Below are 22,931 nucleotides of genomic sequence, written 5' to 3'. Positions count from 1 at the left end.
CCCGTTCTATAGATAGTGCTACATCAGAACAGTTGAGAAAAGTAGATCGGGCTAAACTTTTATTAATGCAGGTATCAAAGAAATAGTTCGACCAATCAGAAGCGCCAATATCTCATCAAATGAATATAGCAATTAAAATGTTGCTACATTCGATATTTTTCATGTGTCTTGTATACAGTTCTATTTGTATTCAGCAATTCAAATATGTATTTTTTAATTTGCGTTGGTATTCTACAAATCCTAATTCTAAACTATGATTTATATATATGTATCGTATAGTTTCTATTTGTATTGTACATTTTCTACAATTGTATTATACACGTTTGTATGGTTGTTAAAGATCTATAGTTTGGTTTTCTAAAACAAAGAATCTAATTGATTTAATCTTACCTACCCAAGTATAAAAACGGGGTAATAGGCATTATATGTTTGTGAATTACAAAAGGTAATCGGTCTTAGTTTATTTTTTTTCACTAAGGACATCGAAAGAGTTAAAAGAGTTTAAGAAACAATGAATGAAAAATGTGTATAATTGGCGCACAATTAAAAATATCAAACATGTTAAGAACCATTGTCATCTGCAGTAGATTTACAATACAATATTACATGTACTTTTTTAAACATTTCGGGTCAAGCTAAGGTAATGGTTCCCTATAGTTCAAGTTTTGGTCAGATAAAATAGTTTTTGCATGTTCGAATTCTAGGTTATATTCCTTTTATCAGACTTTATGTAAATTTCTTACATGTAAATTTATGGCTGTGTAGTCTTAGATTCACATATTAAATGCAAAATATGAATAACAAATTAAAATCATATTCATAATAAAGCTTTATGAGATGTGCCATTTACTCATTTATTTATAGTTGATATTATAGCATTGCACATTACGTTCATTACTTAGAACAAACGACACAAGCAAGTTCTCTCCCATTAACATATGGTGGGCACTTAAGGGAACCACAGAGACCCTCTACGTGGTAGAACAGGTAGCCATTTCTATTTTCATAACCTCCATGTACAGCTTCCGGATGTGCATCAACACAGGTGTATGAAGTAGCAGCTTGATGATTCCATCTACCCGCCATTAGGTAGCCACGATACTCTAAGGTCCATCCCCTGTAGCAGTTTTTTCGTGCTACAAAAAAGCTAAATTAAGTTTGACTTAGCGTAAACCTTTACTATAATACTGCAAAACAAACAATTATTGAAATTAACGAGGCCGGGTCTAATTTGTTCTGCCCTAGATTTTTGGATGAAAATTTCTACATGAATTTCTCCTGATATAATTATTATTTTAAGATAAAAAAATAAGACATTTACCACACCGTTTGTTTAGGGGGTCATCTCAAAGTTTGTTAATTTTTAACATAGGACCCTATGGGATTTTGCTTGAAATGTATAAATTTTGCACATTTTTTTTGAACTTCTGTCCTAGGGATTTCTTTTTCTGTTCTACATATTAAAGTTATTGCTAAAAGGCATAAAAAAGTCCAAAAAAAAAAAAACCCTATTACCTCCTGGTTTGTTCCAGGGGTCTTATCAAAGTTGATTTTTGTTTGCCCAATTTCCCAGATTTGTCAGATAATGGCTATTTTGTATTTGAGAAAGGCGGAAAATGTGATCTTTATAGTATTATTAAAGCATTCAGACATATTTAAGTAATAAAAAAATATATAACATCACATATTAAGGGTCATGAATATAAAATACATGGTTACTGTCTTGAAATATATGAATTAAGCTATAATTAGACGGGTTAAGAAAACGTGACTGAGGGTTAGGCTTGCTGAACCCTCTTCACGTTTTCGACCCGAGCCCAAATATAGCTTATACTTCGAGATATTTATGTTTATTCCACAATATAATATCAATTTTACGCATCAAACGAGCTATTTTCAACAAATTTCTCCGAATATCTGCAGTTGAAACTATCACGCCATGGCGTCAACCAAGCAAAAAGATGACGTCACAATACAAATGAAACGCTGCGTGAAAGCGTGCGTACTCGTTCTGTAATTCATGTGAAATTTAACGAAAAAAAATATTTGCAATGGTTCATAAAGATTTCGAAGGTGTTTATGACTTATTAGATCATAATGCAGCCTACAAACATCTAAACATTTTTTCCCTACCTGGAAACATGTTGACCACAAATCTCTTTCGTTTTAAACACACAGCACATGGGACATCTTGATCATGAACACCCCTCAGGCCACCAGGAGAAGTGTGAGTTTTGTACTCAGCACCATGTACGTAAGCTCTCTCATTTTCCATCCCATCCCTGTACCATAACCATTGCGGATTTCGAGGCAAACAAAGAGGTTCTACTGCTGCTCCTCTGTTGTTGAAGTAAGATCCTCCAACATAACCTAGAAAAAACAATATGGTTTAGGTTTTTTGTTTTTTTGTTTTCTCTACCCCGGAATATCAACAGTAACTAACTTTGCAGAATTGAAACGATGTTTCTTTAGTTTCAACATCAAAGGACACTATACAGTAAAATTAAACACTAAACGATAACATTGTCCCACATTCTGATGTATTCTTAAAAGAAAAAATGAAAACAATTCAGAAAGATTATTAAGGTAATGGTCCATACCCCACTAGAAAAGTAAAACGCGTACAGAACTTTTTTCATATTTTTCAAACATGTATATAAGGATATGCCCCTATCAAATTTTACCCCGTTGGCTGGTCCATCGGTATTATTAGAGTTGGGGCCGTTGCTAAAAATAGAACCGATTGCGGAAAACGGCGCTTTTTTCATACATAAAGAATAAAAGCCTAGGCCTGAAATTTGACTTTCATAAAATAAATGTTTTAATTACATCCTATTTGAAAAGATAAAATTATTATTTCAAAACAAAAGATTTTATGTAACACTTGCTTATTTATTAAAAAATAGAGAAATATGCTTACAGATGAGATAAATTGAAACAAATGTTCAAAGCGAATTTAAGTTCTAGTAAATTTATTTACGTACATAATTCTCTGAAATATAGATATCATTTAAACTGTAACGTTCTTAATCAATGGGAAATAAAACTTCCTAAAGGACCGGCCTTATCAAGATCACAATGGGCGTATTTTTGGTAAAAATCATCAAAATATATATTTTGCAAAACGATCTGTAAAAATAAAATTGTGCATAGGTTTATTATTTCATCACTCTAAAAAATATGTTTAGATTATTGTTAAATAGAAAACATAATCTAAACAAAGTGTTGATTAATCTGTACTATTTTATTTGAACTGCGAAAGTTGGTTTCTTTTGATCCTGGTAAGTATTATGGATCAAGATCGGTATTTAGAAATTGCAGTCACACGCGTGGATACTGCTAACTACCTGATATGTTTTCAAGACAAAACCTATATTCAACCTTTTTTTTTACTGGTTTAAAGACTGTTTTTAAAGTGAAATAACTTTTCTTCAGCGTATGATTTTTAATTCTAAAAACATTATTTTGTGGAAAATATATCTCTGCTCGTAGCTAAGCGAACAGGATAAAGATGATATAGGTCAAACTATTTCCCCTTGTGTATTCATCTCCCTTATGCACTGGAATAGATCTCGGTCAGGATTTCATTTTGGATGTTCATGGACAAATTCAGGGATTAATGTTCAAAGATTTGGATTTAATTCAACCTTAAAATCCATTGATGTTTATGCAGGACAAAAGCAAGCGGTCTATATTTTTGAAAACGAGTACGCAATCGACAGATGTTTTCATTTCGCTGATTATTAGGCCTAATAGAATTGCAGATGTCAAGATATTTAATAGATTTGTTTTGAATCAATTTCCAGGTCAGCTTGATTTCTTTATTTTGAATACACGTTTTGATTTTAGCACTAAATTAGATCGGGCACGGACAAGACGTAATAACGCGTGAATTACGTCAGAAGTTGTTTTGTGACGTATGGATAATTACCTTAAATAATGCATAAAAGATTCTCAGCAAATGACATAAGTGAATTTAGTGTACAAGTTAAAGTTTACCTGAATGAACTAGTTCGGCGTCACCACTGCATGATTTACTTCCCCATCGTGTGTATACTACACTGCTTTGTCCGCTTTGTCCGCTTCCATTGACTATATATCACGTTCAAAGGTATCAAATGTTAACAACCAAAAGAAAAGTATAATAAAACGACATTATGTTAATTATGAAAATTGGATGCATTGCTTTAAATGTAATATTTTTTTTAATTGAAAAAGTAATTACTATGTCTAACTAGGTTTGTATCTCATATAATTTGGCAAAAGGAACAAGAACAAAAATATAAAAAAATAAATAAATTTATGTTTGTATCCAAAATCTACCATGCATTTGTGAAAAAAACAATTATAGCAACTTTATAAGATATTTCAAATTAGAGGATTACCATGTATTTGATGATCCTGTGCTACGACAAACAACGCCAATAAGAAAACAAAACCTGTCATCTGTTATAAAAATTACACGTTAATACAGACATCATACAGTCATTGTATATCTTAAATATTTTTTAACGAACCCCCCCCCCCTTTCTTTAAACAAATTGATGAAATTTGGTATCCCTTCTAACTTTTCTTTAGAATGAAGTGGACACTATTTATATAATGATAGTTTTTTCCTACAACTTACAAATCCTCACAACTTAAAAAATCAAAGTTAATATTTTTTTTTTCAAAGTTTGCAGAGTTTATAATTAATTAATTTAAGTTCTCTACTTTAAAAGATATTAATATTTGGATACTTTTTTCTATACTAACGAAAGGAATTTACAATGAATATAATATTAATGTGAGTTATGGTCTTCAACTTTATGGTTACATGCTTGATAATTTAACTTTAAAAATAGCGATACATTCATGTATACGTTTACATATTTAGCTAAATAATCATGAAATAATTAGAAGCAAAACATAAACAATTTTAAAGAAATGTTTTTAACTTTTACTGCGATAATTTCAAATAATTATATCGGGATGCAATGCTACCGTTTAATCACTGAAAGTTGGCAACAGGTAAAACAATAGGTACATTGTAATTAAATGCGAACATTCCATAGTTCTCGTAATAACATCATAATTGACATCATCATAGGCCACTTCATCATAGATGACGTATTACATTTAGATTAAAGACAAACGGAAATATTGGCGTTTGAAAAACACCAATATTTCTTTTAATAGTGAACACTATTTTCACTTAAACATTTTAGTGCTTTTTTAATATTAGAAACAGTCAGTTTCGTGAAGAAAGAATGTTAGATAAAATATACTATATAATCTTATTTTAATCTATTAACTGTATTTTAAAACAACATTTAAAAACAATTTACGTTACCATGAATCTGTGAATGTTTTTGCCCTCCAAGCAAGTGTGTATTGGTCAGTGTTGGTTAGGAAACCTTTTATACCACTGCACGACGACAGCTTTATTTATCATTCATGTCTAGATAGCAAACATTAACAGTTTGTCCAAATAGATAAGTTAAAAATATGATAATGTAACACTTTTTTGAAGAAAAAAAATTATCAAATAACAAAACGTGTCATTTAATAATTAAAAAAGGGGGACAACATGTTGTGATGCACAGGGGTGTTAATTAAGGAAGCAAGTAGATATTAAGTTACATGTAATTCTGCTATCTGAAAGATCCTTTGTACCAATGTTCTTGTACCTATTCAAATAGTTGATCTTTTTTTCCATAAAGTTACTAATTACTCTTTTTGTAATCGATGGATACGTATATTGGATATTATTTATTATGCTATCAGTTTGTCTAGGTCTCTTCAAGAAGTCATGAAAGTAGATCAGATATAGCTCATAAGAATCTTTTTAAAAGCTTTCCTTCAGTGCGTATATCTTCTATTTAATTTATTATTGGAACCACGTTTAAGGTACCCTGTTCACTGGCTCTCAATTTTAGGTAAATATGTCAATTCCAGTACATTTTCTAGTGATTTCTATATATCGAAGCAAAAAATGTCTTGTACCACGATTCGCATGTCCATTTTTTTCTTCATTGGTCTAGAGACTAAAGGCATTGCGTAGATATCCGAAATGGACGCTAACATTCCCTAGTTTTTTATAAAACAGTTAGAAAAAGTCTATAATATATTTGTTTCAAAATATTGTATTTGGGTCTTTTTCAAATTTTGAAACATATACTTTATACATAAATACAAACCTTAAAAAAAGGACGTTAATTCATGACGTGGCGATGTCACGTATATATCATGCTATAAACATCAATATCTTGTTAAGTATTCAACATATTTAATCAACATTTTATACAAGACAGCGCCAGTGTTAAACACGATAGTGTATAGTGTGACATTACTTTTGGATCAACCTTTTAATTACGTAGAATTACACATTGATGACGGCATGGTGACGAGTTGAGTGTCGTGTAAAATTGATTAGAAAACAAGATAAACAGTCTAATAATACTAGATACGATATCGTTACGAGTAACTCTTCCGGTCGTTTTCTGTTTTAAATGATACAACGAATAATCGATACAATTTCAGAATTAACCCCCTCCCCCCTCCCAACTTTCAGATAATGTACAAAAATCCGTTATTACCTAATAAATGTGTGTGGCAATGAGTTTGCCTGATAGATATTGTTACGATCAACAACTTTGCTTCCATAATGCATAACAAAATCTTAATCGTTTTTAAGTTATTTGTAATAGACTTTACGAGTTTATTGGCCCGTGAATGAGGGTGCTAGACCCTTTTTTTTGATTTTGTTAGAAAGAACTTTTCATACTCTACCACTTTTGTTATATAAGTCTTAACAAAATATCAACTGATAAAAAAATACCATCCTCAACGTCCAAAATTTTTTATTCCAAATTCGTACTAAACTTTCGTGCCAGCTGAGCTCAAATAAATGGCACCACTGGCTATAAACAAAATAATAGTTCACAACTTCAAACTATGGTTTACTTATCCTGAAAATTTTAAAGTCATATCTCTAATAGTTTTTGAGATCAGCTCTGCACATAATAGGTCGTAAAAATTTACAAATCAGGACGAGAAGTGACGGCAGCAAAAAATTCAAAACATACATTGTATAAAATTCAGATAGTGTCCAATCATCTGTTTTAACAACAGCAGAGGACCGGAAATTACGGTTGACAAAATAAAAGCGGGTAAACAAATTCTCTATTTAATTGACATCTATCTAAGTTTCGTGTATTGATCGCTTGATTTTCTTAGATCTTTGGGTAAAACATTTATTTAAAAAAGGCTATCTGAGAAATGAGACATGAACTTTGGAAAAATGAAATAAATTCCTGAAGATATAATAGTTTTCTATCACTCAATAAAATATATTGAGCCATCTCAGAGAAATCTTGTAGACAAAAAAAGGGAACAAAATTTGTACCCAAATTTCGAGCCATAGTGAGCTCTTAAGAATGGCGACACTGGCATAAAACAAAAACTATAGGCTCAACTTCAGATTATGGTCTACCTATCCTGAAAATTACATATTCATATAATTATTTGATAGTTTCAGAGTTTGTGTGTGCACAAAAAAGGTCGTAAAATGGCAAAAATGGCTGATAAATCGGTACCAGAAGTGACGACAAACAATTATTTTAAATGTATGACGGTAATATCAAGTCCAATATTCTGTGAAAAAATTGTGGAAATCGGTCGAATTGTTTTCAAAAAATCGGGTGCACAAAATTTCTGGAAAAGAAAAATAATAAAAATTAACAATAGACACAACTTTCAAATGTAGTCTACGTATCCTGAACATTTCATGATTATATCTCTGATAGTCTCTGAGTTTAAGCGTGCACAAACTTGGTCGTATAAAAATTACAAAATAAGCCGTAAAACCGGACCGGAAGTGACGACACCAAAAATTTCAAAAACATATAAAATTCAAGCACTGTCCCATTGTCTGTGAAAAAATGGTCAAAATTGGTCACATAGTTTTCGAAAAATCGCATGCACAAAATTTGGGGAAAAAAAATAAGAAAAACGAGTAACGAGTAGGTCTTCCGTCCGATTTTTTTTTTAAATGATACCATGAAATATCGAAACAATTCAAAAATTAACACCCCCCCCCCAATTTTAAGATAATGAATAAAAATCCCTAATTACGTCAAACATTAGTCTGACGATGACTTTTTCAAACAGATATTGTAGGGATCAACAACTTTGATTCTATAATGCATAACAAAATATTTATCGTTTTCAAGTTATTCGTAATAGACTTTACGATTTTCTTGATCCCTAAATAAAGGGGCCAGCCCCCTTGTCTTGATTTTGGTGGATAGAACGTTTGATTCTTTATATCTTTTGTTCCATATGTCTTGACAAAAAAATTAACCGATAAAAAGATACTGATCAAAACGTATGAAAATTTTGATTCAAAATATGTACCCCATTTTTGTGCCTCAGCAAGCTCCAAAGAAAAGCGCCACTAGTGCAAAACAACTATACAGTGCACAACTCAAAACCATGGTTTACCTATCCTGAACATTTCAAAGTCATCTCTAATAGTTTCCGAGATCAGCTCTGCACAAAATTGGTCGTAAAAAAATACAAAATATATCGTTAATCCGGACCGGAAGTGACGACGATAACAAATTCAAAAACATTTAAAATTCAGATGTCCCAAAATCTGTGAAAAAATCGTCGAGATCGGTTGAGAAGTTTTCGAGAAATTGCTTGCACAAAATTAAAAAAAAAATAATAATAACTAGAACTTTTTTTGTCTTCAACAAAAAGTAAGGGCTTTTCGACAGCCCCATTATCCCTTATTAATTAAATGTTCAAAAAAAAAAAAAATTCTAATTTATTTTCAAGTGTTTTAAACGCCTTTGTATCCCCAGTTGCTTAGACTTACGAGTAGTGCAATGTGAAAAGAAAGATAACTCCAGAATTTTACAGGTAGCTACACTTCGAATTTCCAGAGGAATATTTTCAAAAAATCATATTGAAGTAAGTATTCTTTTCTCGGACACAAAACTTGGTATGCCTATAGTACTTATGCTCTACATTCTAACAGCAAAGCGAGATAACTCTTACTAAAATAAAATTGAAATTTAAACAAGTAATGATCTTTTGCCTTCCAAACCCCCATAAGGAGTCAAAAAGTGGCCCATCGGACCATAATTTTAAGATTGTACTCTTTATTGTAAACAATAAACTGAAAAGATTTTTAAAATCAAATGAGAAATAAAAACGTTACAGCTAAAGGGTTGTTTTATATGCTGGCCCCTTCAGATCCCCAAATTTCTCGAATTATCTACCCAAAAACTTTTCCGGTCTGCGCAATGTGTGTATTATTATACATCTGAAATATTGTAATGTTAACTAGAAAAGTTTTTGAGAAAACGAACGACGCGTGATTTTAGTTTAACACTGAAACTCCCATAGACAATTTTTCATAGGCTCATAAAACCGGAAGCACTCAATATTTTTTATTCAAACTTGGAATATATGTTAAATAGGTCTATTTAAACAATATTTAGGCGTCTTATAAAATATCTAAGGTTTCTAAAAAAAAAATTTTGTTTTTCATCCCCCCTTTTCTCAAGTTTGAGCCCTAATATCTCGAAAAGGGTAAGAGATACAGAATTGCCAACACTAAAGATTTTGTACATCTAGACAAGATGAATCTAATTCTAAAACTTGAATGCTCTCTCTAAAAAAATAATGGAGATTTTGAGCTTCAATGAATTTTTAGCATTTCCCTTTTCAAAACCGGAAGTGCCGGAACCGGATGTCCAAAACCTTACATACGCGTGTCATTTAAAAGTCCTATAAGACTGTTGCATAATTTTTTCAATATGTCTTTCCGTTTTCAAAAAATCGCTGACGGAAATTCTGTCGAGAAAAAGAATAATAAGAAACATCAGAATAACAATAGGTCTTTTCGACCGAAAGTCGAAAAGCCCTAATAAACAGTACGAAAACAATAAGGTCTTCCGTTTGATGATTGAATATTTTATGATCGTATCTAGTGGGTGTTTCTTTTTCTTTAAGACCTTTATATGAGGAGAATATTCTCCAAAAGATAAGAACACATGAAACTATGCGACGGCAATAAATTATAAATGCAATTAATTAAAAGGTTTTGAAAATTCTGCAGATGTCTTACCTGCTGTGAGCAGACTACAAAGAACGACACATTTGATTAGAAGTTCAATGTTTTCTCGTTACAGTTTCCCCTTGTCTGTCAGATCAACAATTAATCCGCGCGGCTCCTGGGCTGTGTTTATATATCCCACCTTCCCACTTTTAAAAAATAATAAAATGAATCAATTGTGTGCGATAGTTATCGTTTTGTATTTAACTTAACGCCGGTTTAAGAATTAAATATTTTTCAATTTTAATAAAAAATTGATAATGTCTCATTTTCAGAATAAAGTAATATTAATTTAGATTTAACCACCGTTTTGTTAACTTATGCCATCAACATGTATATTATTAACTATAGTCCCATAGTTTTGTTGTTGGGGGTGTTTTTTTTTTTTTTTTTGCTGATTTCTTGATAGACTTACCTTTATTTGTTTAGTTTTTCCTGTTATTTTCTTCAATCCATTTCCCTTCCCACTGTCACACGGAGACTGGATGATATTGCGTATATATTCTGTCACCAGAGAACAACTCTCGGCAGAATTGTGAACACATGCTCAGCTTAATCAACAAATTCATCAAAATTAGACATAAAATATGGCTGAAAATAGTACTTATCCCCTTAATCTGCATAACACGTAATTTTGTTGCTATTTGTGATCATAACACCAGAATTTTGCAATGGGCTAGATCATGTTTGTTATGAAAAAATAAATGAGTGTGTGTTGTTGTTTAATTTTCTACCTTAAGGCTATTCAGTAATCAACATTTATAACTGCGTACACAACTCTGTCTGTCTGTCTGTCTGTCTGTCTGTCTGTCTGTCTGTCTGTCTGTCTGTCTGTCTGTCTGTCTGTCTGCCTGTCTGTCTGTCTGTCTGTCTGTCTGTCTGTCTGTCTGTCTGTCCGTCCGTCCGTCCGTCCGTCCGTCCGTCTGTCTGTCTGTCTGTCTCTCTCTCTCTCTCTCTCTCTCTCTCTCTCTCTCTCTCTCTCTCTCTCTCTCTCTCTCTCTAAAAATATACGAGTAACGAGTAGGTCTTCCGTTCAATTTTTAAACGATACTATTAAAATATCAATGAAATTTCAAAATCTCCCCTCAACTACATCCTTTCAGATAATGTATACGATTCTCAAGATCCTTTAAAATGCATAACAAAGAGTTTTGCTTTTTCACATACAGTACATTAAAGATTTAAGATTTTAGTCCCCTAAAACACCTAATTACGTCATCAATGGGTTTGGAAATGAGTTTTACAAACTGATATTGTTACGATCAACAACTTTGTTTCTATAATGCATTAAACAAATCTTGATCTTTTTTAAGGTATGTGTAATAGACTTTACGAGTGTCTTGGCTTTTAAAGGGCCAGCCCTTTTTTCTTGAGTTCATTCGAAAGGTCTCACGAATAAAAACATTGTTTGTTCTTACACTTATCTAGAATTGTTGTTATTTTTTAAATACAAATGATATAATATTTTAGGGGCCAGCCCTCTGGATCCTTAATGGGCACATAAATTGGTGTTGTGATTAATAGAATCGATTAGAATTATCAATACAGAAATCTTCTTTTCTTCAATGCTTAACAAAATATGTCCCCTTCTCTTGATATATTGTGTCAAAGTTTTAGTACTTTGGCCCCTAACATTCACTAGTCACGTAATAAATGGGCGTGGCAATGGTTTTTCTGGTATATATTGTTACGATTAACAACTTTGGTTCCATAAGCATTACACAATCTTTATCGTTTTAAAGTTATCTGTAATTGAGTTAACGAGAGTCTTGGCCCCTAATTTTAGGGGGGGGGGCTAGCCCCCTTTTCTTGAGTTCATTCGAAAAGTCTCACAAATCATAACATTTTTTGGTTCTTACACCTATCTTAACTTGTTGATCATTTTTGAGATACAAATGATTAAATATCTTAGGGGTCAGTCTCTAGATCCTTAATGGACACAGACAGTGGTGTTTTGAATAATTGAATCGATTGGAATCATCAATGCAAATATTTCTCTTCTACAATGCTTAACAAAATATGTCTCCTTCTTTAGATATATTGCGTCCAAGTTTAAGTACTTTAGTCCCTAAAAATCCCTAATTACGTAATAAATGGGCGTGGCAATGATTTTACCTGATAAATATTGTAACGATCAACAACTTTGCTTTTTTAATGCATTACAACATCTTTATCGTTTTAAAGTTATTTATAAAAGAGTTTACGAGTGTCTTGGTCCCTAATTAAAGGGGCCAGCCCCTATTTCCTGATTTTGTTGGAAATAACTTTTATAATATATGTCTTTACGAAATATCAACTCATAAAAAGATACAGATCAAAACGTATGAAAATTTTGATTCGAAATTCGTACACGTGTACCCAATTTTCGAGCCTAGGCGAGCTCAAAGAAATGGTGCCACTAGCACCAAAAAACTACAATCTGCACACCTTCGAACTATAGTCTACCTATCCTGAAAATTTCATATTCATATCTCTAATAGTCTTTGAATTTAATTCTGCACAAAATTGGTCGTAAAAACTTACAAAATTGGCCCTAAATCGGAACCGAAAGTGACGATTTCAAAATTTCAAAAAACGTCTAGAATTATGACCTCTGGCAATCATCTGTGAAAAAAGGTGCCACACCCCTTTTCTTGATTTTTCTGAAAAGTTCTTAAAAATGCAAACATTTTTGTTTTTACACCCATCTAAAATTGTTGTTCATTTTTGTGATACAAATGTTTGAATATTTTAGGGGCCAGCCCTCTCGATCCCTAATGGGGACAGACATTGGAGTTTTGATAAGTGGAATCGATTTAAATCATTAATGCGAATATTTTCTCTTCTATGATAGCTAACAAAATATGTCTACTTTTCTTGATATATAGCGTCAAAGTTTAAGTACTTTGGCCCTTAAAAATCCATTATTACGTAATAAAGGGGCGTTGCAATCATTTTACCTGATAAATATTGGCAATATCAACAGGTTTGCTTCTGTACTGCATTACAAAATCTTGATCTTTTTTAAGTTGTTTGTAATAGAGTTTACGGGGTTCTTGGCCCCTAAAAAAGGGGGCCCGCATTTTTTTCTTGATTTTGTTGGAAGAAACTTTTTATCAAAACGTATAAAATGTTTAAATGAAATATCGTACCAAATTTTCGTGACCAGGCGAGCTCCAAGAAATGGCGCAAGAGGCGTTAAACAACTACATGCTGCACAACTTCAAACAATAGTCTACACATCCTGAAAACTTCATATTCATATCTCTAATGGTTTCCGAGTTTATAGCTGCAAAAATTGGGTCGTCAAAAATTACAAAATGGCCGATAATTCAGTACCGGAAGTGATTACGAAAAAAATAATAAAAATCGATCAGGTTAAGAACACCCCCAAACATCTGTGAAAAAAGGTGGAAATCGGTCGAATAGATTTCAAGAAATCTCGTGCGCAAAATTTAGAAAGAACAATAAGAAGAAAAAACAGTACGAAAACAATAAGGTCTTCCGTTGGAAACGGACGACCTTAACTAGATACGATCTCGTTACGAGTAACGAGTAGGTTTTCCGTTTAATTTTAAACTATACATGTACTATTAAAATATCAATGAAATTTCAAAATTCCCTCTCAAACACTACCTTTCAGATAATGTATTCGATCGTCAATATCTTTTAAAGTGCTAAACAAAGTGTTTTGCTTTTTCACATATTGCACAATAAAGATATAAGAGTTAAGTCCTCTAAAATCCCTAATTACGTCATCAGTGGATGTGGCAATGAGCTTTACAAACTGATATTATTATGATCAACAACTATGTTTCTGTAATGCATTACAAAATCTTGATCGTTTTTAATGTATGTGAAACAGACTTTACGAGTGTCTTGGTCCCTGATATGAGGGGCCAGCCCCTTTTCTTGAGTTTATTCAAAAGGTCTCACAAATACCAACAATTTTTGTACTTACACATATCTAAAATTGTTGTCCATTTTTGAGATACAGATGATTGAATATTTTAGGGGCCAGTCATGTAGATCCTTTATGGGGACAGACATTGGTGTTTTGATTGATGGAATCGATTAGAATCATCAATGCAAGCACTTTCTCTTCTACAATGCATAACAAAATATGTCTCCTTCTCTAGATAAATTGCGTTAAAGTTTCAGCACGTTGGCCCCAGAAATCCCTAATTACGTAAGAAATGGGCGTGGCAATGATTTTACCTGATATATATTGTTAACTATCAACTACTTTGCTTCTATAATGCATTACACAATATTTACCTTTTTTAAGTTATATATAGTAGAGTTTAGGTGTGTCTTGGCCCCTAAGTTAAAGGGGCCAGCCCCTTTTTCATGAATTCAATGGAAAGGTCCCACAAATTCTAACATTTTTTGTTGTTACACCTATTTAAAATTGTTAATTTTTTTTGGAGATAGAAATGGTTGAATATTTTTGGGGCCAGCCCTCTAGATCCTTAATGGGGACAAATTTGGTGGTTGATTGATGGAATCGATTAGAATTATCAATGCAGGCATTTTCTCAATTCAAAGCTTAACAAAATATGTCTCCCTTTTTAGATACATTGCGTCAAAGTTTAAGAACTTTGGCCCCTAAAAGTCCCTAAATACGTAATAAAGGGCGTGGAAATGATTTTTCCTGATATATATTGTTACGATCAACAACTTTGCTTCTATAATGCAAAATCTTTATCATTTTTAAAGTTATTTGTAATAGAGTTTAAGAGTGTCTTGGACCCTAAGTTAAGGGGACAGCCCCTTTTTCTTGAAGTCAATCAAAAAATTTCCGGCGTCAGGGTGCTGAGTTAACCCTATCATACAGGTTCCATACATTATCGTAAGGTCCCTATACAAGGCGCCTAGTGCCCAAACTAGGAGGTGTGCCATCTAGCTGAGACCGGCCCCTCGGGGGTACAGGTGTCCCCTGACGGAATCCGGTCTCAAAAGGGGCCATATTGACACCGATTTCTGGCGCCAATTTGAAATGTGGGAGTCTGTGTTTGATCCCTAAAATGGATAAACTACACAAAAAAATGCTTGATGCACTTTTAAAAGGCCAATGCAGCCTCCAAAAAATTCCACCTGGTTGACCAATTATCTCTCAATGCGCCACACCAACGGGAAATATAGGTCACTACTGTGATCATTTCCTTGTGCCCATTGTTCAGAAACAGAATTTTTACATCAAAGACACGTCTGATTTTATACTAAAAATCGAATCTCTGATTGTACCTGAAAATGTCATCTTGGTTACTTATGACGTGACCAGCACGTACACCAACATGGAATTTGATGAATTACTTCATTTTGTCGAGAAAGCATATTTAGTAGACAAATCTAGTCTAGAATTACCTCGACCTTGCAGTTCTGATCTAATCTTTTTTCTCAGATGCATACTTGAAAAAAATTTTTTTTCGAGTTTAACGGAAAATATTACAAACAAATTATAGGCGCGGCGATGGGGGCACGCCCGTCACCGGAAATTACAGATATACGTATGAAAGACATCACTGAAGATGTAATATCTAAATTTCAACCTGCCGACAAACTTATCTATCACGCCAGATATAGAGATGACGGCTTTATTCTATTACATGGAAGCCCGGATGAAATTAAAGAATTTTTAGACATAGGAAACTGTTGTCATAAATATCTCAGATTTACTTATGAATTATCTCACACCAGTGTCAATTTCTTAGACACGACCATATACAAAGAAACAATATTCTTAGATAGCCAGCGATTAGACATTCGCTCATATATCAAACCTACTAACATTTCCAATACCTGCACAGTGCTCATAGCTCATCAGTCTTCAAGTCTTCAAAACCCACTAAAAAGGATGTACCTAACGTTTTGGTGACCAAATTTAACAAGTGTATTAAAGGGTTAAGGAAACGACTTATGCAATACTGGGATCTAATCATTAGATCCAAATTAAAACCAAATGAAGTTCAAAAAGATCAATTAGTTTATGCTTAAGGCGAACTCCTGACGAGGGGGGCCTTATTACAATTCAAAAATGACACGTGCTATTAATACCGCCGAAACACTCTTACCTATGACATATAAGCAATTGACCAAATGCTTCATTAAGAGTGTCGGGTTCTAATAAGTTTAAGACATGTCTGGATGTTAGGATGCCGTCGTTTTTTTCGCAAAATTAAGAAAATCGAGTTTTGATAGGTGGTACCAATTCTCGAATATAAACTTTCCTACCATGTTTTATGCACATTCTTTATTTTCGCACTTGCCGTTTACATCTTAAAATGACATATTTAGACAATCGATATATAGTTTTCATTCGATTTTTTTTATTCAATAATTTGATTTATGTTTCATTCTTTTTTAGTAAATTTGGCAATGAATAATGCAGAAAATATACATACATGATGCACACGTAGTACAAAGGTATATTTGTATAAGAAATGTCTAGCATTGCAAACATTTCACCCCCCCCCCCCCACCCCAAACTTCCACGCAAAATATGTGTGAGCGGGATATTTTGAAATTTAAAACTCACTTATTATTATTAACTTTTATTTTACTTTTTTTTATTCATTTTTTTGGTGAGTAAAAGGTGTTAGCCTAGGTAGTTAAATCACAAAAGTAATTTCAGTATTGTTAAAATGTTAATACCAAAATATGATGAAAGCTCCAACTATGTTTTAGAGTAGTCAAAAGTCCCTATTTTTTTAATATTAGATAATGTGTTAATCATACAACCGATGCAATCACTGACTCCAGATTAAATAGATTTTATTTCTTAGGTTACATACACCTACTCCTTATTAACTTCAAAGTTATATGAAATCTCGTTCAATATACTAAATACACATGTAAGCGTACTTGGGTAGTTTATGATGAGTCCACCATACGTCTGACACATACATCTTTATCTTGGATCTGATAACTTTGGTGAAACATTTACAAATAAACGTGCACCCACTTATGGGTTTCTGTACACTTTCACTTAAATAAATCGAAAAATAAAATAATCAGGAAACAAATTGAGTTAAAAAAAATTAGACTTGGAATTCATCAATTGCTCCACATTTTACATTGACACAAATCTTAATATGAAAGTAATAAATATATTAATATTATTCCGAGCCTCTTCGTTTTTTTGTTTGTTTGTTTTTTTTTTTTTTGGCATGAAATATTAAAATTTCGTTATATTTAGTATCTGTGGTATGGTTGTTCGATGCTTGTTTAATATTGTCCGATCCATGGTTAAATAGCTCAATACTGCATTCATTCGCTATATTTTCTATTTTTAAACAAATTCACTGATTATTTTTTCCACTGATATCGTAAACCAGAAAATTTAATAAAAAAAATTATAACGGGCCATAATTGACGCATGATAAAAAGAAAAAAATCAAATCATGGTTAAATCACCGTAGATATATATAACAAAATAGGCCTGTTGAGTTAATAATTTTTAATGAACTATCCTATATGCCTCATCAAATGTATCATTCAGATAAAACATTTCAGCAAGTTTTGCTGTGTGATTTTGTCACTTAACAGGATTAATATACCTGAATACTTTACGGTTCTCTCTCTCATTCTTTCTCTCTCTCTCTCTCTCTCTCTCTCTCACGCAAGCACGATTGACAAGGTTCTATATTTTTATCTATCTAAAGAATATATATCTATATATCTATTTATATATCTATCTTTCTTTCTACTGTTTGTTATATGTCTGCGCATGTGCATATGCTTGTTGTCAAGGACGTAAGTCTGGCCTTAACGTAGTCCGATACTAGTCTTTACGGCCAGGCGTACGCCTCTTAGTGAAACGCAGTTTACGCCGGACTAAATTTTGGCGTACGCCCTAAGGCCTAACTTAAGTTTCGTCGTATCTTAAGCCTTTTAGTGAAACGGGCCCCATATCACTACGTGGGAAATAATCATCGGTAAAGATTCATTTGTTGCATTGCCATTGATTTACAAATATTTATTTCTTTAGTATACGTTTGATTTTTACGTTGAGATACCCACTTATTCAAAATTACAAGATCTTTCTTTGATGAGATAACAGTTTCGGAATTTAAACTACCGGTCAACACTAAATAATTGCGACTTGAAAAAACCAAAACCTAAAGCTTAAGATTAGTGACTATTTAATACAGAAAGATCATTGACTGGTTAATTGAAATTGACAGCGATGTTTGCACCCTTTTTACAGAAGGGTAGAAATACATTTTTATAAAATGCATTTATTTTGTCTTTTAATATTATCAAAGTACTGAAGTGCTGACGGGAGTTGATTTTATCGATTATCATTTATTTTAAAAATCAGCGATATGTGATTTAGCATGGCAAGTAGAATTATTGATCGAACTATTTCTTAGAAATTGTATGGATCCAGGCAAGATTGAACTCTAGTTTTGTTCAACCAAACGCTCGCCTGTCTCCGTTTATCTCCGACAAGCAAGAGAGACTCTCTGATTTGTCGGATATTAACGGAGACAGCCGAGCGTCTGCTTGAACAAGACTAGTACATTGAGGTTTAGCGTTTGAATACATGCATACGACTTCAAAGAATATCTTAACTGTTTGTACCATTTAAAATCTTACAATTTTCATGGTAATAATAAATAAGTTTTCTTGAAAAATAATGCTTCAGAACACATTGCATCAAATTTTATCGATGATTTTCAGGAACTAAGTGTTGTCAGCGGTATTGACTTGTGCTAAGGTCCGATCACTGTTTCACTTTCGGTTTGCCCGAGTAAGTGCATAGGAGAGTTGATTAAAATCAACTCCCAAACATTAATGAAGAAAAAACACTCTATTCGGTTCGTTGCAGGTCTTATTGTTAAAGAAAAATCCTTTGATTACAGTACATTATTTATACACAAAAACATACAAACTTTGTTTACAAAACAAAGAACTATAAACTTTAAACCTCGTTTTTCACTTATTTTTCTAATTTTTACCAAGCATTCAAACAGTCCAACTTATTCTTTTTTAGATATACGACTTGAAGAAACACAATTTTGAAAATTTTAGCTAAAATCCTGGCTACATCCCATGAACGACAAATTGCAATCTATAACAATATTATATTTCAATGTTTTGATTTTGTTTGTATTTTTGGGTAAAGAATTGTTTTATTTCCAAAAACGTACAGTTTCTTGAAAAAGTTCAAAGAATGTTATTTGTTTCTAACTCCGAACGTTTTTCTGCTGAAGTTTTATCTTTGTTTTATTCTTTAGAACAGACAGCACACAGAAGTTCTCTTCCTAACACATATGGAGGACATTTCATGGAGCCACATGTAGCTTCCACTAGGTAAAACAGTTTACCATCTTTATTTTAAGATCCACCGTGGAGAGTGTCAGGACGACTCTCAACACAGGTGTAGGTTGTTCCAGCTGGATGATCATAATAACCCGCCATTAGGTAACCATGGTATTCCAGTGTCCATCCTTTGTAACACGTTTTCCGCGCTAAAACACCAATTAAGCTTTTATTTAATTGCAAAGACGTACAGTTGCTTTTAAAGAATCTAAATCAAGAATGAAATCTAGAAAGTTTATTGGCTTCTTTGCAAGTGTCATTAGAACTCAGAAACTTTTAAAACAAACAGTCTGTAAGTTACCGACACAGCAGAAATACTTACATACACAGGCCGGACATCTTTTAAGATCTCTAGAGGTTGAAATTAGACGCATGTAAAAAAACGAGATACTTCGCAGTGTGTTCTATTTGGAGTGATGACAAGATAGTTCTATTGAATAAGCTATGGGTGCCAGAATAGCTTTCTATTACGCCAACATTTTAGTTGAAAGATAAAATTAAACCTGATCCTCAGTGCTCCCTACACACCTTTGAGATGAGTGCGTTTCATAGACGATTTTAAGATGAAATCGGTCGAAAACCGAGACATCATAATGATATCATAACTTAACTTTGCAAAGTCTTTCCATAATTCAACCAAATTCAGGTTTGATATATCTAGTTCCAGATCGCATTAACTGAAGGAACAGTTCTTTTTACACACTTAAATTTTGATATTGATAACAAATCTTTATAAACCCATTTCTTCAATTCATACTTGCCTAGAATCATCTGAACAATGGACCTTTGTCGAACCAACAAACGGCACATGGGATATCGTGATCATGTAATGTTTTAATCCTGCCCTTAAACGTATTAGTCTGATACTCTGCACCATAAACGTAAGCTTTGGCCTCATTGTACCCATTATTGTAAATCTCCCATTCTGGATTCCTCGGTAAGCAAAGGGGTTCTACAGCGGCTCCTTTATGACCATAATATGAGCCTCCCGTAAACTTTTAAAGAAATAACAGAAAATTTAGTTTGTGAATATTTAAGGCTTACGTACACTTCAGGGGGCAAACGTTCCATAATAGGAACGAAAAACTACCGATTGAAGCCCTTATATTTCTCTTATTCACTTTCAAATAACTATGTCAATCACCAGCTTTTAAAAACAATGCATAAAAATTCCGGAAGGTTTTTTAAAAAATGCGTAACTATTGTTGGAATAAAAGCTGACTTACGTACAATATAAACTGTCAGTTATTGCTACATTTTAAGTATGTCTATTTTTTCTATTTGGAACTTTTTCGTTGATTATAAAGTTGCTAAGTTTTCTTACCTGCGTGTCAATTGATAATTTCCCTTTGTCATTAAATGTAAAATTTAAAAACTAATCAACGTTAAACGATAATTTCTTTGTTATTAATGAAGTAGGCGGTCATGGATGTATGAAAACTTTCAAATAATTTTTTTTTAACTTTACACCCTCAAGATTTATGGTCAGAGCTAATGCTAAATTAAGCTATGGATATTTTTAAATGTGTGCGTATACACATTTACCACAGCCCTATATTTAGCACATTTCATCAATATTTTTGTTTAATTTTATTTTAATGGAATGCAATGGCTCAGGGTGTGCTTGAACTAGAAAAGTCGATCTATCTTTCAAGTGACTGATAAATTCAAACAAGAAAGCATGTGCTAAAATATCTAACTATGTATGTAGAACGCTAGAACGCTGCAATTTAATCACTCCGTTTGCAAATGACTACTGTTTTACTGTTTAAATGCACATTTAGAAATACGAAACGCCTATATCATCAAACAAATTCGTAATTTTTCACAAATTGTGATTCGAAATACCTGGAGTTAATGACGCGATAAACATTAAACCTGGGGTGAAATATGAGCCCGTGTCAAAGTTGTTACATTGAAAAAGAACTGTTTTCTCTCAGTATATAATCTGCTTTCTGTTGACACCAATAATCGATTATAAACTTGTCATTTACACATTGTCTCTATTCATGTTGTTTACACTTTCTTATTGTAATAATAAATTGCATACTTATTTAGTTAGAATTGGGGTTCAAATAAGACTAAGACACGTAATTATAACTATCATTCATATACATGTATTTTGCTAAACGAGATAAAAAAAACCACAACTCTGCAAAGCAGCCCTTTTAATGGTTAACCATACTGCGTAGGAGTTTTTTCCATTCTGTTACTTCTGATAAAATGAAGATGTGACTTCCATACTTCAGTTACAAACATAGCAATGGCTTCGGTTGACCAAATACTAGACGTAAACTTACGACTGATTTTTGAACGTCAAACGTACAATGTTTTTGTGAACAGCCAATATCTTACAAAGATCTCACACCCATTCTATGCATTGTTTTGTAAATAAATTCCCTGATTTTTATGAAATATTTTTCCGGACTTTACTAATAAGATCAGCTTTAATAAAGTTTTTTTTTAAATTTACCTGAATGGACTAACTCGGCATTGGTAGAACAAGCTTTCTTCCCCCACCGCGTATAAACTACACTACAGTTTCCGGTATCTGTCCAACGAAAACATACATAATTAGATATCTTGATTCATTTAATCCATGCACATGTAATTCATATATGTAACTAGAGATTTAATTTTCTTGTCATGCTATAAATATGATTTTATATATACTAACGGGTTTTTTCATGTTTTCCTTAAACACCTTCATTGATTTTTTCCATGACGTCAGTAAAACCTTTTTATTCGCGCCTTAAAGCTTCTACTTGATATGCCCCTAAAGCAGACGACGGCCTGTCAGATAACCCTGTAGCATATCTTTACAACTTTCAGTGTTCGTCCCACCTTGTGCAGATGCAACTGACATTAATAACCACAAAAACTCTATTCCATGAGCTATATTAACAAAAGGTAATGAATGAACAATTTGCATTTTCATTGCAGTTTTATGTAGACAATTTGCTGTTTATTTCGTAAATGATATTTTAATGACCAAGCTAAAAAATGTGGTATTTTTGTTTTATTTTTCTACAAATGATAGTTTTAAAACGCAATAGAAGGATACATGTATCTCATTAAATGATTATGATTAAAGTGGATTGGGGATTAAAAACATATGCTACTGACTTCTATGGAAATTATATCAAGTATCTATGATAATACACAAACATATCATTCTATACTTTACCAAAAATTTTCCCCGTCATTTGTTTACGAACAACAGTTCTTTCACTTTTTTGCAATCACAATCAAAATCACAATGGATAAGATAGAACTGCACACCGAATTTAAATAGATAATTGACCTTTTTATTAGAATCTAATTTATTGGTTTTTACCTGCAACATTTTGATTAAACAATTTTATATGGCCCTCTTGGTTACCAAATCTAGTAGATTGATTGTATTTTTTTTTCATGAAAGTCCTCAAAGCCGTCATTGTAAAATCAAGAGATCATAAATATTTCGAATTTGCAAGCCAGATGTACCTAAGATGTCGCAGTGAGGACTGCATTAAAA

At 32.6% G+C, this 22,931-nt stretch overlaps 1 protein-coding gene across 2 annotated transcripts; it reads right to left on the bottom strand.

Annotated features, from left to right (window-relative positions):
- Window positions 1–829: 829 nt before the first annotated feature.
- Window positions 830–10,668, bottom strand: LOC105343659 (uncharacterized). 2 transcript variants are annotated; one of them, XM_066069620.1, is made up of 6 exons: window positions 10,524–10,668; window positions 10,121–10,257; window positions 4,386–4,446; window positions 4,000–4,092; window positions 2,134–2,370; window positions 830–1,136 (listed from the first exon to the last, which is right to left on the bottom strand). In XM_066069620.1, exons 3-6 carry the CDS (start codon window positions 4,444–4,446, stop codon window positions 895–897), a joined length of 633 nt encoding a protein of 210 aa, XP_065925692.1. In that variant the 5' UTR covers window positions 10,121–10,257; window positions 10,524–10,668; the 3' UTR covers window positions 830–894. The 2 variants fall into 2 exon arrangements, with proteins under 2 accessions (XP_065925692.1, XP_065925691.1); XM_066069619.1 differs by lacking the exons at window positions 10,121–10,257; window positions 10,524–10,668 and adding an exon at window positions 5,333–5,794.
- Between the last annotated feature and the right edge of the window lie 12,263 nt (window positions 10,669–22,931).

The sequence above is a fragment of the Magallana gigas genome, chromosome 8, assembly GCF_963853765.1.
Source record: "Magallana gigas chromosome 8, xbMagGiga1.1, whole genome shotgun sequence".
NCBI lineage: Eukaryota > Metazoa > Mollusca > Bivalvia > Ostreida > Ostreidae > Magallana > Magallana gigas.
The sequence above is the reverse complement of the archived record's forward strand: the minus strand, read 5'-3'. Positions and strand labels throughout refer to the sequence as shown.